The 18,327-nt window shown below is 34.4% G+C and overlaps 2 protein-coding genes across 5 annotated transcripts; one reads left to right on the top strand and one right to left on the bottom strand.

Annotated features, from left to right (window-relative positions):
* Positions 1-4,666: 4,666 nt before the first annotated feature.
* Positions 4,667-8,353, top strand: LOC136230935 (uncharacterized). Its single transcript, XM_066020145.1, has 4 exons — positions 4,667-5,522; positions 6,257-6,593; positions 6,693-6,774; positions 8,088-8,353. Exons 1-4 carry the CDS (start codon positions 4,991-4,993, stop codon positions 8,292-8,294), a joined length of 1,158 nt encoding a protein of 385 aa, XP_065876217.1. The 5' UTR covers positions 4,667-4,990; the 3' UTR covers positions 8,295-8,353.
* A 324-nt stretch (positions 8,354-8,677) lies between these two features.
* Positions 8,678-18,327, bottom strand: LOC136230936 (uncharacterized). Of its 4 annotated transcripts, none has more exons than XM_066020149.1 (14): positions 18,185-18,327; positions 17,812-17,995; positions 17,637-17,726; positions 13,992-14,057; positions 13,766-13,831; positions 13,524-13,609; positions 13,364-13,409; positions 13,223-13,277; positions 10,524-10,604; positions 10,177-10,335; positions 9,975-10,105; positions 9,788-9,892; positions 9,120-9,260; positions 8,678-9,002 (listed from the first exon to the last, which is right to left on the bottom strand). In XM_066020149.1, exons 2-14 carry the CDS (start codon positions 17,827-17,829, stop codon positions 8,940-8,942), a joined length of 1,107 nt encoding a protein of 368 aa, XP_065876221.1. In that variant the 5' UTR covers positions 17,830-17,995; positions 18,185-18,327; the 3' UTR covers positions 8,678-8,939. The 4 variants fall into 4 exon arrangements, with proteins under 4 accessions (XP_065876221.1, XP_065876218.1, XP_065876222.1 ...); XM_066020146.1 differs by having other exon boundaries at positions 17,812-17,974; XM_066020150.1 differs by having other exon boundaries at positions 9,975-10,102; positions 17,812-17,974.

Below are 18,327 nucleotides of genomic sequence, written 5' to 3'. Positions count from 1 at the left end.
TAATAAAGGGAGTAGGACATACTATATGCTATGCTATTAATAGAAGGGAAAAGGGAGAAAAGAAAGTATAGAAAGAAGAATGATGAAAAGAGACATAAGAAAGAAGAGGCAAAGAGTGATGATGATCACGTGAAATACCATACATTAAAGAAACATAACAATATGTTTTCAGATTATCATTTTTGTTTCTATTCTATCCCAAACCTAGCTAACTGTTAAATTAGCATTCGGTGCATTTCCACACCAAATCATATCTCTACCCTCTCTTTTCCCCATTTGGTTTTTTCAGAAGTAACATCAAAATAACCAAAACAAAGAAAGACAGTAAAAATACAGGGTTTATTGTTCAAATAATTATCATTGGTTTAATTGATTTTTTTTTAAAGTTGACCAACGCATCTGCAATCTGATTCCTTTCTCGAAAAACGTGCGACACAACAAAATGCATTTCACGAATCAACACGCGATACTCCATAAGCTCCTGATGTTTCTCTCAGGGGGCCGATAAGTCGGCATGACGAAGTTGAGATACCACATAGGTGAGTCGTTTTCAAGCCAAAGATGATGTCAACCCTTATTGTAGGCCAAACAAATTGCATAAAGCGCAGTACAGAGTTCCGCAACATGTACCAGGGAACAAATAGTCGGGAAAGCAAATGAACCCACTGAGTATCCATCTTGCAAAACTAAAGTTTCATATGTATTTAATAAAAAAATTCCATGATTAGTGGGTGTTCAAATCTCTCTCCACTTTCTAAATTCGTCTATGGATAAAGACATTAAAAGGATTTGAGTGCAATGATTAAAAAAGTTTTTCTTTAAAGAAAAAGTTATATTAATAAGTATATATAAAATATAATATTTATCCATTCTAATAGTGGGATCAGCACGGCTTATTGGCACTTCCATCCATACTAAAAAATATTTAGTTTTACAAAATTATATATATATATATATATATATATATATATATATATATAATAAAAGAACATGGTTGTTAAAAATGTTTTATCTTTGTGATTTTTTTAGTTCGAATTTAAATTCAATTTAAGAAAAAAAGTTTATATACAACATTCAGTGGATGTTATTTTAGATGCTTAAATCGATTGATGGTATGCATTTATCTGCAGGGAAGAGGACTATAATATTTCCATTTTATATTTAGGGATGCGGATTGAGATTTCCTATCTAAACAAGGACGTGAACAAAAGAAGAAGTCTTCATCTCCACACTGTTCCACTTGTAACCCTAGTTGAGTCATACCTTCTCTATTAGTCCGGATGTCTAAAGCACAATTCTAAAATCATGTTCCTCCTATAGGATATTTAAATCATATTCTAATAAGAAATGTTGCGCAAATGTAAATAGCTCTTATTTCAAGGAATCAAACCTCTGTCAAAATTCTTTCTTAAGTATGAAGATTCATATAACTGATATGGTTAATTTGGGAGTGTGCTTATAAAACATGCGTATATTGTGTGTTATTGAGAGATGCCAACTCTCGAGCAAGCACTCAAAAGTCTCCTAACCATGATTATGGGCAAATGTACGCCATTGTATCAAGTAATAATCTGGCAAAGGCCGAGTATCAAATACATGAGAGTTATTGTTAAGCAAGTATTATTCTACTGGGCTTCCTTGATATATAGGCCAACAGTTAAAGTTGATTGTTGTTCTAAGTTAACGCTACTCCTACTCCTATTCTATGTGAGATAAATTTTTAGCACACCTTTTTCCAACAAGTGTGAATGAGTTGGAGTACATTAAGATTGATTCAATGAGCTGTGCTCAAGAGTTCTAAACCACTTTTTTGCAAGAAAAATACATTGGTCTAAGTCTAATCCCGCCAACCTCCTTTTGGCGCTAAGCAATGCTTTTAGCCTCGCTAGGCAACGGTCGAACCTAACCTCAAAAACTAAGGACTCGTAAGTACTCATAGAGTTGTCGAGCCTACAATTTTGAAAGGTAATAACGCCAAAGGTCTCAAATATGAACTTGGATGAAAGATAAGGTGATTTAGACACAATAAACAAAGGGGATGTTTTTCAAAAAAAAAACAAACAAGGGGAATACAAGCATATAATAATCAAAGTAAGAAACAAAAGACTGAACAAATATTGAAATCAAATCAAAATATGTATTTATATTAATGAATATAAACATTTGAAGGATAACAATCGTATTAACTAAGTTCAAGTACTATAGGTCCAAAAAGAAGAATAAAAATCTTCCCTTAGAAAACTTTCTAACCCGATACTATTTTCTATTGGTATGAACAAGGTGGGACCCTTTGCACGTTAGAAGGTGGACGGTGGAATTACTTCAATGGAATAATCAATGGATGAAGAAACGTCTAACTCGGATGTGACACTAGATAATACAAAATCTAAAAATTTCAATACTTAGAATGAATTATAAGTGGATTTAGTAATCTAAGCATTAGTGGTATAACGGTAAATACATTATATTTGAATTATAGTTACAAAAATTGTAAATTGGGCCAACACAATATGTTGAGCTTGTCCCGTAATCGCTGGTTGTTCCTCTTCTTAGACACGACATGTTACAGCGTGTAACACGTCGTGTTGGAATTATGGGATAGAGGCTTTGTGCGCTGATCTTGAACACAACGTGCTGCAGTGGTTAACACGTCTTGTTGAGGTTGGCCTATGCGAACTCTCTTCCAATGCTAGCTTAACATGACGTGTTGCAATAGATAACACATTGTGTTGTCTATTTAAGTAGGCGAATTTTAGGACGATCTCAAAAATCATTATCAACCATTGCCTCAACCAAAATCTATAAAAATAAAAAATAAAATCCTTTCCAATTTGAATTAGAAATTAAGAGGATTCCGCAATCTTCAACCATAAAACAAATATAATTAAAAAACTTAAATTTTAAATATAAAATCTAATAACTAATTTTACTAACAACTTCGTTTAATTTAAAAACTTAAATTAAATTAAAATATTATTTAACACCTAATCAAACCTTAAGACATAAATTAAAAAGAGAATTTAAATCATAAGACATGAAATCTGAAATTCTTAAGCCAATTTGGCTAAAATTAACACTAAAAACTGAAACTCTATGAAAATGACTTAAAATGATTGAAATTAAACATAAAAAGCTAGAAAATGAACACCAAGTACAAAATAAAGGCAAAGCATGTATTCGACTCAAATTAATAATAATAATATCTCAAAGTGAGCTAAAAGACCCAAAAAATAGTACTAAATAATATGGATTTTACATTCCTATCAAACTTCTCGTACTTAAAAGCTTGTCCTCAAATAAACCAAATCAAATCCGAAAAAGGACTAGTCAAACTATGTCAGAATATGTGCCGTTCCTTGAGAGGACTAAGAACATTCTCGAAGTTAATAGTTCTTCTTGGGAATCAGAAGAGCCCCTACCAATCTTAGAAAAAACTAGACTCGCGTATATGGACTTCTGATGACGACTAGAAATATTGGGATGCCGACATAAGAAACGTTGAGTCAGATCTTCTCTATTAGACTGAATGTCTAGAGCACGCTTCTTGAATCATACTCCTCATTATTAGGATATTTGAATCATATTCTAATAAGGAATATTACGCAAATATAAATAGCTCATATTTTAGAGAAATCACATCTCTGTAGGGGTTCTTTCCTAGATAGAAAAAATTTGTAAGTTAAATCTTGTCGGGACTTGTATATTCACAGTTCCAGGTAATCTCATATTCATACTAAAAAATCATTCTTCAATATGAGAGAGATACATAGAATCCTATTTAGGATAAGATTCTCTCAATTCCTATACATATACAGGGCTCTCAATCCATAATATACAATATCTTCATTAGACCATACTATTATTGTTTAATACTTTTCTCAAAGCCTAGATTGACTTGAACACTATAAAATCCCTCGTTGAAATACGGTCTCTTTCTAATTTACAGGAACACATAAATGGATATTCCTTCAAGATTATCCAGATCTATTTGGTGAGAATTTTTCACCTACAATATAAAAATGATCTTATATTAGCTTCATTCGTTAATCTTCTAACAATAATTGTACTCCCTCCATCTTTATTACATGATTTTTTAAATTTATTCATTTTAATGATAGTCTATATTATCTATACACACTTTTTTTAATTATTCTTATTTGCATTGAGGGAAAAGTTTTGCGTTGATTAAAATAATAACCATAATAACTAAGAAAAAATAGACATAAAGTAAAATTTTAGTAAAAAAGTATTAAAGGTAAATCAATCATTTTAATAATTTAACAAATTCTTCAAAAGCTCCGATAAAAAAATTTAAACACATCATTTCTTTTTATTTATCATTTTTATATTTTTATTAAGATTAAGGAGCAATTAATTACCCTTAAATATAGGATAAAATAAAATGATTAAAACTAAATTACGTTATTTAAAATGGCAATTAATATGGGAGAGCCGCTTTTTTCAACAACATACAGTAAATTATAACAACAAACAACTATAGCAACATGCTAGAATTATCAATCAAAATTGCAAGTTAGACACAATTATTTTGCATTTATACTATAGGATAACAACACATAGTACACTTTGCCACCATAATTGTGTGTTTGATGTTGAAATCTTTGTTGAGGCATTTATGCTTTCTCCGATACAATCTTTTGCCAGTGAGATAATAACAGATAACGATAAAATTCACTAGCTGTTCAACAGATCAATGCCAAATCCTCTACTTTGGGTACCTCATTTAACACCATGATTAGACCCTCTTTACTTGACTTGGCTTTTCTTGCTCCTACCGTCCACCGTTTAACCCCATCTTTGTCCATTTTCATCAACTGAACCAGTAACATCAAGCTCCCAGACAAACTTCTCTCCATTATTTGCATCTTTCTTCCCCAAATTACAGATTCAAAAATATCTAAGCTTTTCAATCCAACACCACCAAACTGGCGAATACCCATTTCAGATTCACTACTAAAACCAAGTGGGTATGAAGAAAAATCTGAATTCATCGCTCAGTTTAGGTACATTTCCAAGTCCAGTAGAAGGAAATTACCAGGAAAAGGGATGGTGTTCAGAGCGAGTACCACATCAATCAGGGAACAGCAGAAGGCATATAAGCGCTTTAACCCCTTTTTACAGTGGAAGAACAATGCCTTCGAAATGGGATGATGCAGAAAGATGGATTTCTAGCCCTGTTTTAGGGTATGGTGTTACTAAATATAGTTCACAGTGTCAGCAGCAGCAGCCTCATAGGCGCCCTAAATCGAAAAGTGGGCCAATTGTTCCTCCTGGGATTGCTTACTATTCCAATTGCTCACCTTCAATTCAGGGTTTTGACAGTGTTTGTGTGAGAAATTTTGTCGCGAATTCTCCGTTTTCGACTGGTGTTTTGATGCCTAAAGGAATTGGTACTCATTTTAATGGAGGTTTAATAAGTAGGCAGGCTATTGTGGCTCGCTCAATTAGTGGACCTGGTTGGTCAGATTTGGCCAGTGAGAGTTCATCACCCAGCTCTCAAGGTATAATTTTACTGCCATAAAGCTCATATTAAGTTGTAATTTTTGAGACTGTATCAAATGAATAGGGGTTTGTTTTGTTTTGGGGCTTCTTTGTCTGTTTTATATGCTCATATATAGAACATTAGCAAATGATTTAGGGGATTATAGAACTTACTGATCTGTTGCAGAAGTAAAGGACCAAATTTTTTTCCCTCTTTGGTGGTCTATATATCAAATTGTGAGACTTTCTAGTATCTACTAAACCAGCAACAATACACCCGACCGATTAAAAGAGGTATATATTACTTCACAGAGTTGATTGGTGTTAAGAATTAAATGTGTACAATTGACATCAATTAATTGGTCGGGTGTATTGCTCCCGGTATATAGTGGAATTTCTCCGCGATAGGATTTATGACCATGTTTTGTACTCTAACATGCGGAGATATTACAATTGGCTAATGCCAACATCACAGGAATTGTCATGGACATGGAGCATTGTTAAGTTGCTAGATGGTGGAGAAGTCATCAACATGTGCAAGTGAAAAGAAAAGCTTACACTATTTATCAACTGATTATAAAGATGTAGAATTTTGATCTTTAGGAATTAATCTACTTACATTGGAGAAGAAATGAGATATATACTAGGTTTCTGCTATGCTCATCTGGATGAAATTTACATTTTGAACTATGGCTCTTTTATCTTACATCTCAGTTTTCTGATATTAGCTGGTGTCTTCTGCCTAAATTTACAGATGAAAAACCTGATGACATCAACGGTGACGGAAATGCGATCTCTCGAGCAATTTCAAGGAGAGATATGGCAACCCAAATGAGCCCCGAGGGTAGCACGAGCTCATCTCCTCAGAGATCTTCATCTCCTCCATCTATCCCTCCTGCTGATCATCCTGCTAAATTGGAAATCAGGGAAGTACAGGTAGACAAACGAGCCACCCTGATTAGCAAGACCACTAGGCATGATTCTTTCCGAACTAAGAAACGATTAGCGGATGTCGAGGACTTTAATCACAATGCAACTGCATCTGGCATTTCATCTTGGGATGTCTCAGAGGCATCTTCTGAATTTTCCAAGTAAATTTTCTACTTCACATAACTGGTTTCTTCACTGTTCTTCCTTCCAGAACTTTTGACACAAATGTTCTCATGAATATGAAATCATTTGTAATGCAGGTTACAAAGGGAGGAAGCCAAGATCACAGCATGGGAGAACCTGCAGAAGGCAAAAGCAGAGGCAGCAATAAGAAAACTTGAGGTTGCACGCATTTCTAATTCAATACATATATATTATTGCAGTTTTTCTCAATCCTGTAATGCTAGGGTAAATTACACTCATGGCCCCTCAACTTTGCTATTACTTTCATTATAGCCTTGAACTTTACCCTTCACTATCAATAACATAACAGTCCCCTATGAAAGTAAACGGCTTCAAAATGACCGATGACGACGATCTCAAAGTAGAAAAGTCAAAAGAATTAAACTTGTTTAGAATCACATTTCTTGTAAAATTATTATTTTCAATTTTCTAAATCACCTTTTCAAAAATTTGTCTCTTTAAACAGCCACTTTCCCTCTCCCAATCAAACAATCTAAATGATCTCAAAACTATAATAAAGGGTTACATGTTATTAGAGTGGTGAAAGGTTAAGGGACATTTAAATGATCTCAAAACTATAATAAAGGGTTACATGTTATTAGAGTGGTGAAAGGTTAAGGGACATTTATGTTAGCAAAACGAAAAGTTCCGGTTTTGAAGTTGAGGAGTCATAAAGTAAGACAAAGTTGAGGGACCATGGGTGTAATTTACCCTTTAATGCTAGAGTAAATTACACTAATGGTACCTGAATTTTACCCTAGTTCACACTTTGGTACCTAGATTACATTTTGTCCCAAAAATATACCTGAAGTAACGATGACCGGACAATTTAGTATATTTTACCGGTTAGTGCGAGTTTGATGAGTAAATTACACTGATGGTACCTGAACTTTATCCTAATTCACACTTTGGTACATAGATTTCATTTTACTCAAAAAATACACCTCAGGTAAAGATGACTCAAAATTTTAGTACATTTGAATTATGAGTGATTGTTTAACACGAGTTTGACTATTTTAAATTAAAAATTGAGATCCATCGTACACTCAATTAACATAAAGTATTGTAATTTTATGTTAATTGAGTGTATGGTGAGTCCAGTGTTTAGTTCAAAATGGTCAAACTCACATTACCCGGTAACTGATCAAATGAACTAAATTTTTCAGTCACCTTTACTTGAGTTATGTTTTTAGGATAAAATAAAATCCAGGTACCAAAGTGTGAATTATGGTAAAGTTCAGGTACCATCAGTGTAACTAACTCATGAAACTCTTATTAACTGGTCATTAACCGGTAAAATATACTAAATTGTCCGATCATCATTAGTTCAGGTATATTTTTAGAACAAAATGTAATCTAGGTATCAAAGTGTAAATAAGGTAAAGTTCAAGTACCATTGATGTAATTTACCCTTTAATGCTATGGATAGATTATCCTTCAGCTCTCCTGTACCATAAACGCTTTGTTTACAGATGAAACTGGAAAAGAAGAGAGCTTCATCAATAGACAAGATTTTGAACAAGTTAAGAGGGGCTCAGATCAAAGCGCAGGAAATGAGAAGCTCAGTATCAGCTCGACAGGAACCTCAAATTCCCAAGATACCTCGAAGAATTTCATTGTTTCATAGGCATAAACGGTTTATTTCATGGAACACTTGCTTTACTTCTCATGCTTTGTAATTTTTAGAAGCAAGTACACTTGATTTATCATACCGAAGCTACAAGGTAGCTCTTATTCTTGGGAGTATCTAAGGTTCAAATTTTGCCTGCTTTATCATTAAAAGTGGCAATTTCTCACGCGAAAACATGATTATCAAAGACAACTCGACTGATACGATATGATTGACACGAAAATCATTTTTCTAACATTTATAACATATAAAACCATAGAACATGTATATGAGATAACAACTTGCTCAAGTGTTTGCTAGGAACATCTGAACATCTCTTACATTCACTGTAAAACATTTAAAAAAATGACAACATTCACTCTTAAGTCCTCACATGTTAATTCCGTTAGTCTTCTTTGCATTTTATTGGTTTTTGATTGATGGGAAAATCAATTAATGCTCAAAAAGGAAAAATTGACTAACATAAATGTCTGAAATGATGCAAAAACCAATGGGATGCCAAATGATTAGACAACAACATACAACATGGAGATGGCATCTTGCCGAAGTTCCTACGCTACACTAGAATATGTAACACGTCCACAAGCAAGATCCAAGTTATCGACAAATAAAAATGTTTTCAACATGAAATGAATTATTCTACTATCACATGCAAATCAGATATATTTTTTCAAGGACAGCACATGGAGGACTTTTAGTATGGCCTATATCTCCAATCTGCTCTTGAAGGTCTTGCACTTCCCATTCCATAGCCCCACTGCAACGCATAGAATACAGATCAATACCATTCGTTTTTGGAAATAAATTATAACATGTTGCATCAAATTGAACTATTTTTTGAACTTTCTGCTTGCAAATATCTGATTTTACTCACATCATCGAAGTCGAGGCTTCCATACATCCTACCAAAGTTACGGAAAGGACCACCGTACCCACTAAAAGATGGAGCACTATTCATCATGAAGTTTCCACTTGGCCCCGCATCATCAATAGGGGTCGCTGAATCAATTGCAACCTGCACAGAGAATGGGTGTAGTCAAATTTAGATCCATATATTACAGCAGTTCCACTATCAAACTTTCTGCTTCTACACTAGGTGAAACCACCTGGTCAGTTAAAGGTTAAAGCCTACACATTGCTGAAGCACACAACATAAAACAAGGAGCATCTGCTCTGAGATCGACTTACTCAAACACCTAAACCACAATACCGTAGGATATGATGTTCAATTGAATCTCAATAACTAATAACAGAATGTATCTTTTAACATACCATATTAATTATAAGCGAAGGAAATTGTCTTGTCATTTTAAGAAAATAAGCTGTTTCATATATAAAAGATGCAATTTATGTAGCTAAGTTACATTGTATAATTGGGACAACCTCAACGACAGAAGTTTAGAAATGTGCAGGTATATTAATCTTAGGAACAAGGAAATTTTCAGTTTTTGTTATGGTAGACATTTGATGGAGACAAACAGTTAACCATCAATATATCTGATAGGTACACCTCAACAGAGAGAAAAGCTATAACATTTATACCTGATGACCACAAATCTCATGATTCCTTCGAGAAACACGATCTGCCACACCCTCTTCAGCGAAGGTTACAAATCCAAAACCTCTATGACCAGATCTCTTTGGGTCCTACACTCAAAAAAGGCATTATAATGTTCTTAAGTCTTCTCAATCTGTTTCTCGTCCAGAAATACAAGTATTGATATTTTACCTTTGGGACATAGACATCTAATATGTGGCCAAATCTACCAAAATACTGCCGCAAGTCTTCAACTGTTGCTTCCTGAGGAAGCCTGCCAACAAAAATCTTCTTGCCCATTCCTCCTCTGGTTGGTTCCCCTGCTAACATAACAAAACATTTTAAATCAAATGGTTCTTGATAAATTGCAACTTGCCTGCTTAACATTACTTACGTCCATACAGTGGACCAGGATGGTCATACAAGGTAGGAGCACCAATTGCTGCATATCTAGTTGCAGCAGAAATATAAGCATTGTATGCTCCATATCCACCACCACCGCCGCCGCCACCACCACCACCATTTGACATCCTCCCGACAGGTCTGAAGTCATCTTCCTGAAAATATAATATTATGCAGTTGACATGAACTTCAAACATTAGATTCAATAGGATAAGAGACTTGATTATATGTGTGCTTACACAGAAGAGCCTAACTTAGAAGTTCACATGAAGATACATAAGCACATAATAGAGGGAGAAAATAAAATAATAAATGAAAAATAAAAAGCAGTTCTATAACTTGCCTTGGGTGTTGCCCGATCAACAACTACAGTACAACCTCCCAATTCATGGTTATCAGACATCAAATTGTCCACAGAATCTGCAGCATATAAAAGAACCATTTCCACAAAGATCGTATAAGACTTCATTTAGATAAATATAGGATAATTACAAAAGAAGTACAAAGTACAGAGACAGCTTCAACAAAGTCTTCAATTTTGGATAAACTGATCGAGAATATGCTAATGGGAATGAAGGTTAATTTTGGAATGAAAGGGGCGTGTGCTATAAGAAGGAAAGGGGGGAGAATTCTGTTCTCTTTTCTATTTTTATTGTCATTTGTATGTTGATTAGTTAGTGTATATAGTCTCAATTCAGTCTAATTTCTTGTTTGTAATTTTTTCCAAGTCTCCTAATCTTCTCATTCAATTGAGAAAGTCATAGTATTTCTTTTATTTGTTGTGTGTTTTGTTTTAGGTTTCTATCATAAACTCTCCAATGTAAAGTGTTGTTTGATAAAACTGAAAATTAAGTGCTGAAAAAATAAGTACTGAATTTTAAGTGTTGAATATCATAAATGCTGAAATTATTAAATGATATAAGTGTTTGATAAATATTAAAATAAGTGCTGAATATTAAAATATTAGTTGATAATGTTTAATTTAAAATTTTAAGTTAAATATTTTTACTTATCAAAATAAGTGATATGTAGCTTAATTGAATAATTTAAGTGGTTAATAAAAAAACCATTATCAAACACACTTAAATTATATAAGTGTTTAATCTAATAATTTAAGTGATTTTTATTGTTATCAAACAGGGTCTAAGGCTTGAAAAAATTTCAAAATTTCAATTTTTAAATTTCTAATAGTGATTTTTTCTGAAATGGGAACTTTAGTTTGACAAATTTGGTTAGAGTCCCTAATCACCTATACAATAACCTTTAATTGGGATGAAATAGGATCATTAATAGAATAAAAGGATGTCAATAAAGCACCTAGACAAATCTGCATATGAATTGGCAATTATATGGCAAAACTTCAGCACAAACAATGACAAATGAAGAAACTTGATTGGTGTTTTTATACATTGGAAGGCTTTATATGAATGAATTACCAAGAGCTAATGCAATAACAATAATAAATCCTTAATAAATATGAGCAGGGTTTATTCACCACATATACTACAACATCTTCCAACATTCCAGAGACACATTGGTAGAGAAGAGCCTATAGTTTAATCAAGTTGGGAATGGCTATGTGCCCAAGGCAGGAACGTTCTGGAGGGAAGAAAGTTGTGAAAGTCTGTTATGCCTAGTTGGAAATGAAGTGAGGCTGTAGGAGAACAATAGGAATTAAGGACCGGTATTTTTAGGGCGAGAGGAGGAAGAGGATATGAGAATTTAGTTGATCGGCTCTTTCCAGAGTTTGGGCTCTGCTCTTTGGGTGAAGCGGGGAGGGAACCTAAGGTTTTTGCAGGTCTGACCAATTGATAGAAGTTCAAACACACAAATGACGATAAATAGAAAAGAAAACAAAGATGGTATGAAAGATAAATTGATCTTAGATGAACTCAAGCCCAAGCTCCATGTGAGCCAATTAATAGAACTCTTAATACCCTCTTCCTCCTCTCAACACCTAGATAGAAATATCCTTAGGGGGCGTTTGGATTGGGGGTTTCGGGAAAGGGCAAGGGAAATGAAAGGTTTGATTCCCTTTGTTGGTGTTTGTTTTGTTAATTCAATCATTCTTTTTACCGTTTTTTAGTTTTGGGTTTACCCCTAACTCTTCTAATCTCATTCCCCAACCCTCCTAGGGTTTTGTATTCCCTTTCCCCTCTTACTAACTTGCACTTCTACACTCCTTACAAAATTTTACTTTATTCTCTATTTTATTTTCATTTTTTTATTTTGGTCCATATATTTTTTTATTTTTACTTTTTTTTATCCTTGGATTAATTTCACTTTTGTTCCTTGTATTTATATATTTTTAATTTTTTTCATCAAAAAATATTTGACTAAATTTTACTTTTTTTATTTTGATTCTTATATTTATTTATATTTTTTATTTCTAGATTAATTTCACTTTTAATCCATGTACTTATTTATTTTTACTTTAGTATTCTAAAAAATAATTTTGACCAAATTTTTTTCTTTTATCATATTATCCAGTTTTAATATTTATTTTTAATTATTTTAAAATAATTATTTTCTTTTTTTAAAATATAATGTTTATGCTATTTCTTTGATTAATTTTATTTCAGTTTCCTCAGTTTCTTCATGTTTTGATCATTTTATTAATAGAGACACACATGTATGTATAGAAATTGTTGTTAAAAACACAACTCTAGTTTATTATCTCATTTGAACCAAACAGCCACAAAGGGAACCATAGGTATATCATTCCCTTTGTGGAACTGAAATAAACAGATAAGGGAATTCAGGATCATTTCATTCTTTTCTCCTTGTTTCCCTTTCTTGATTCCATTCCCTTAACCCTGTGCGAACCAAACGGCCCCTTAATTCCTATAGTACACCTACAACCTTACTCTATTGCCAACTAGGCATAACAAACTCGCACACCTTTCTTCCTTCTAAAATGTTCCTGCCTCAAACACATGGCCGTTCCCTACTTGATCAGATTCAGGCCATAGGCTGTTCTCTATCACACACCTTGAGAATATATCAGCACAATTTACAGGGAGACTAGTTGTTCTCACCTGCACTAGCAAATGTAATAAACCCGATCCCACGATGTGCTTTTGAGCTATGGTCCTGCATAATACATTATCGACACGAAGTTAATATTTCTTAATTGACAATTGAAATGAAAAAATTTATATGAGAGAGAGAGAGATGACCTTTGGCATGTATAGATCTACAATTTCACCATATTTGTCAAAATGACTGCAAAATTAAATTAACATAAAATTATTTATTCTGAACCCAACTCCATGAAAACACTCTGAGAACCAAAAGAAAACAACAAAGCGCCATGCGCTCATCATCAAACTCAAATACCTTCGGAAGGTCGTTTCTGTAACAGATGGCGGGATCTTTGCAACAAATATCCTTGTTACCTTCTTTGCAGGAGCTCTCATTTCCTCCTGCCAAAAGAAAATCGAAAATAACATACAAGCATGCAAACGCTCAATCCTACATGTCCAATTTTTGAATGCCAAACATCATTGCAACAAGTTCAAATAGCTTTGCAAATTACAGATAAAGGGGATGAAATACAATTGAAATTTTACAGGCACAACCTTCGGTGTGGCCACTTTAACTTCCAGCATTCTGTTGCCAAGAAAGTGTTCACTTGATAATGCATTCTGCAGTCAACAAAATATCACGCATTATCACTTGTTACTAAAAAAAAAGAATTATTAATTTTATAAATGAATTTCAAATCTCTACAAACTAGCACACAATGGAAGTGAAGTCAAAAAGAAATAAAATTCAAAGGCAATGCATTACGCCATAAGTTCTTACTTTTGCATCTTCATCTGATGAAAATGTAACATATCCAAAGCCACGAGAACGACCTGATGACCGCTCCTAAGAAAATGGAGAAAAATAGAACATCAGAACTTATCCCAAGCTAGACATATCAATCTGCATATAATATAAAACAGTAACAATGGAGCTGATGTGTCAACTCCTCATTTTTTTATGATTAAAAATAATATCTTCATCTCAATTCTAAATTTATCTATATATACTGGAACTTATTTACACACATTTACTCACGTGTGATTCAATCAATTATTTGAATAATTGGAAGTTTTTAGACCTATAGTTTTTGGAGTGTAATGTGAATCTTTTAATTTATGTCTTTATTAGTTTTTAATGTCAATGATCAAGTTGAATTAAGATTACTGGTGAAGTTATGCTAGATTATATTCTAAAGGTGAGTCGATGCTGCCTTTTTAATTTTTCGTTCTTTCTCCTTTAGTTGCAAAGCTGCTATGTCAAGATACTAATTGATCTAAGTATTTGCTTAGTGGCGTACAATGGATGTCGGTGATGTTGATATGGAGGCAGCCAAAAGTGCTGGTCTACTTCCTGCATATTTCAATTATATTTGAAGAGGTCTAATCTATACTAGACACTGTCACGTCTCTACTTTTGGCTCTAAATTTTTACTTTACTTTGTTTTATTTTATTTTTTGTGACTAGGGTACTTATTTTGTCAAGTATAGTCAATAGCAGTTTATATCATTGAGCGAGTCAACTATTATCTTGCAATAATATTTGTATTTCATAAATTTCTTATTTTGACATTGTTAAATATTGTATATGATACAATAATCCGGACGCATGTAAATAAAATTTAGTTAACAAAATTAACATTGTATGCTTGATTTACATTTTGTAATATTTATTTTCATTTTAGGAAAGTAATAAATATGATAATTCAATAATTAATTTTTTTTATATGTATATTCGCATTTGCGCGGGTTCAAAACTAGTATATACCATAAATAGATGTACTACAGCATAGCGATTGGCAGTGAAGCTACTTGATTTTGTTATGATGTTACCCATCTACCATAAAAATTTACTCCTTTTTATCCCAGTTATTACCTACTGAGACTATTGATGTCCAATAGCATGACCCCACCAATTTCGAAAGGAAAAACAATAAGATACTTAATCCGAACTTAGACAATGCATGTTATACACACTGTAACTACATTAATCTTTGTGATCTGGCCACATACTATAAGAGAATCACATGGATCTAAAAGCTTCCAGAATGTAAAATACTTCGAGGTAAGACTTTGCAAAATTAGGAAAAGAAATGGCCCATGTTCCCATTTACTAACACTTTGTGGCAATATGTTAACATATTTACCATTATCTTTCATCAATGACCAGGTGACCATTTAAGTAAATTCATCAAACTTACGTACGCCTCATCCACATCAATATATTCAATGCAGAAAAACTTATTCTCAAATCTCCAGTATACTGTGGATATTTCAATAGCAAACATCTCAGCCAAAAATTCAAGTGCTAATAGTTTGCCGTAAGCTAAAGCTTATGAACTTCCAATTCTAAACCGATAGTTAAAAAAGCAGGAGACAATAATCTGTGAGTCATTGGGAGGGAAGTGGCACGAAGAGCTGCAAGACGAATTCAGAACAGGAGTTGGCAGAAACTGACCCAAATGCCATGTGGGCTATGAAGCACGGACTCTTCACCAGGGTCGCCGTGGCCGTGTCGGACTCGCCGGACTCGGCGACTCGGCGTGACTCGCGGTGACACAGCCGGAAGATGGGACTCGGATGGGACTCGGCAGTGACACGGATGGGACTCGGCGGGACACGGATGGGACTCGGCTAAGGTGAAAATAGGTAAAAGTTTAGGGTTCCTGCGATTCACAATTCTCCTGCAATTTCTTTCGCCATTCTTCATCTGCAATTTCTTTTGAGATTTCTTTGAAGAATCTCTGCAAGATTTTCTTTCTCTCTCTATTTCTCTTGCGATTTGCGATCCATTCATCTCCTGCGATTTGCATTCGCGATTCATTTCTTCATCTCCTGGGACTCGCGATTCATTCTTCATCTCCTGCCTTTCACGATTCTTCCTTGTTCATTCTTCATCTCCTGCCTTTCACGATTTGCGATCCATTCTTCATCTCCCTTGTTCAGTCTTCATCTCCCTTGCTCCATGACTAAACAGTCTTCATCTCACTCCTCTAATTTCAGACTTGGTTTCTTCTTCAGCCAAACAGTACAAATATATTTTTTTATATCTAATATATGTATAATTAGCAAGTTTTTTTTTATATATTTTTATATCTAATATATATAATTAATTATATAAATTTGCCGTGTCCCGCCGCACCCGTGTCTCGTATTTTCTAAAAATGCCGTTTGCCGTGTCCGCACCCGAGTCCGTGCTTCATAGCATGTGGGTTAAGTGACACGGCGTGTGGGGTGTTTCCTGCACCTTAATATTTGTTTGAGACAAAACAGTAATTTGTGTCCTATTCCGGAAGTTGCAGTGTTGCCATTGCAGTGTTGCCACTCATGTAATTACTCTTTTGCCATTTAGTGTTAATAACCTAAATGACATTTGTGTATTCCCTCCCCGTCCTACCCATATCACTCTTCAATTAGGGATGCAAGTGGGGCGGGGTCCCCGTCGGTGACCCGCCCCGACAGGGACGGGGAATCACCAATAAGAATCTCCATGGGACGGGGATAGGGATAATTTTATCCTTCGTGACAGGGATGGGATGGGGATGGGGAATGGTATCCCCGCCACGTGGGGGTTCCCTGACCCCGCGCCGTTAATCCCCGATGGAGAATCCCCGATGGAGAATCCCCAACGGATCTCCAATTATTTCCCATTATAATTAAAATTAAACTTTAAATATTATAATTTATAACATTTAACTTAAATTAAATGGGATAAATAAAATATTAGCCAATGACTAAATAGATATTTTTCCTAACCTAAACTAAACTAAAAGCATAGTATCTCTGCCATTCTTTCGAACAAAACCTAGAATTAGAAAGGAGAAGAGAAAAGAAATATATACTGATTTTTTTTAAAATATAAATGGTCAGATGTGGAATAGGGAAAAAGTGTTTTTAAACGGGGATGGGATCCCCGTCCCATGGGGAACAAATCTGTCCCCGTCTAACTCGTGGGGACGGGGATGGGGAATTCCCGACTAGTCGGAAACGGGATGGGAAATGCATTCCCCACCCCGCCCCATTTGCATCCCTAATTTTGTGTAACCCTAATTAGGTTTTTTAGTCTTTTACATGAGCTATATAAGCTCCCTTCTTACAAAGGATATCCAACTTTTTATCAATATAAATTATCATCTTCTTCTTTGAAGTTTTTGTCAAGGTTTTAACGTTAAAAAATGGAGCATGTTCATTTCCTACGGATTTAGTTCGTAAAACCAGGGATTAACTCCTAGTTTAACTAGAGAAGAACCCTCTTTGTGGATTTAAGATCAAAATCCTCAAACACGAGATAGATCCTTATAAAAAAAAAACGGTGATTAACAAACAAATAGCAGCAGTTATATGAAGGAAGAAAAAGGAACATATCAATAAGCAAATGAAAGTATCAGCTTTGCTAGAGACAACCAAAAGATAGAACAAGGCTAACCTTCATTACTATACAATCTTCCAATTCTCCAAATTTGCTCATGTATTCCCTCAAACCTTCGGTATCCACCTCCCATGGAATACCCAAAACCTATAATTCAAATCCCTTTAACGTATAAACCAAAATTTGAAGAGCGAGAGTGGATATAAGCGCAAAATAAAAAGATAAAACTAACCACAAGCTTCCGCTCCATGAAGAGATTGAAGAAACTGAACCTATAAGCGAAATAGAAGACGGTGATGGAGATATCCTAACACTCAAATTGGTTGTGTATCGTTCTCTTAGCTCTCGCCGACTCACAAAACCCTCTCTATATCTCTCACACTCCTGATCGCTCCCTGCAAATGTCAAGTACACCTCTTTCTCACAAACAAACATCATCAAATACCAAATCAAACTCATCATTTTCCTCGAAGAAAATATTAAAAACACGAAAAAGATCTCAAATGACTCAAAAAGAGGAAAAGAGAAACACACACAAAAATGAAATTCAAAGGTTAGCCATAAAGAAAATTTGATAATTTGGGGGATTTCATACGCTCACTGACCTTTCAATCTCAGGGAATTTCAAAACCCTAATTCAGATCGTCCCCTCTCTCTCCCTCTTCCCTCTCCCTCGCTCGCTCTGTTTCTTCCCAGCCTATGTCTACGATAGCGCGCTCTCTCTCTCTACTTCGCACGCGCCAAACGC

The sequence above is a fragment of the Euphorbia lathyris genome, chromosome 5 (genome assembly GCF_963576675.1).
Source record: "Euphorbia lathyris chromosome 5, ddEupLath1.1, whole genome shotgun sequence".
NCBI classification, from domain to species: Eukaryota; Viridiplantae; Streptophyta; class Magnoliopsida; order Malpighiales; family Euphorbiaceae; genus Euphorbia; species Euphorbia lathyris.
The sequence above is the reverse complement of the archived record's forward strand: the minus strand, read 5'-3'. Positions and strand labels throughout refer to the sequence as shown.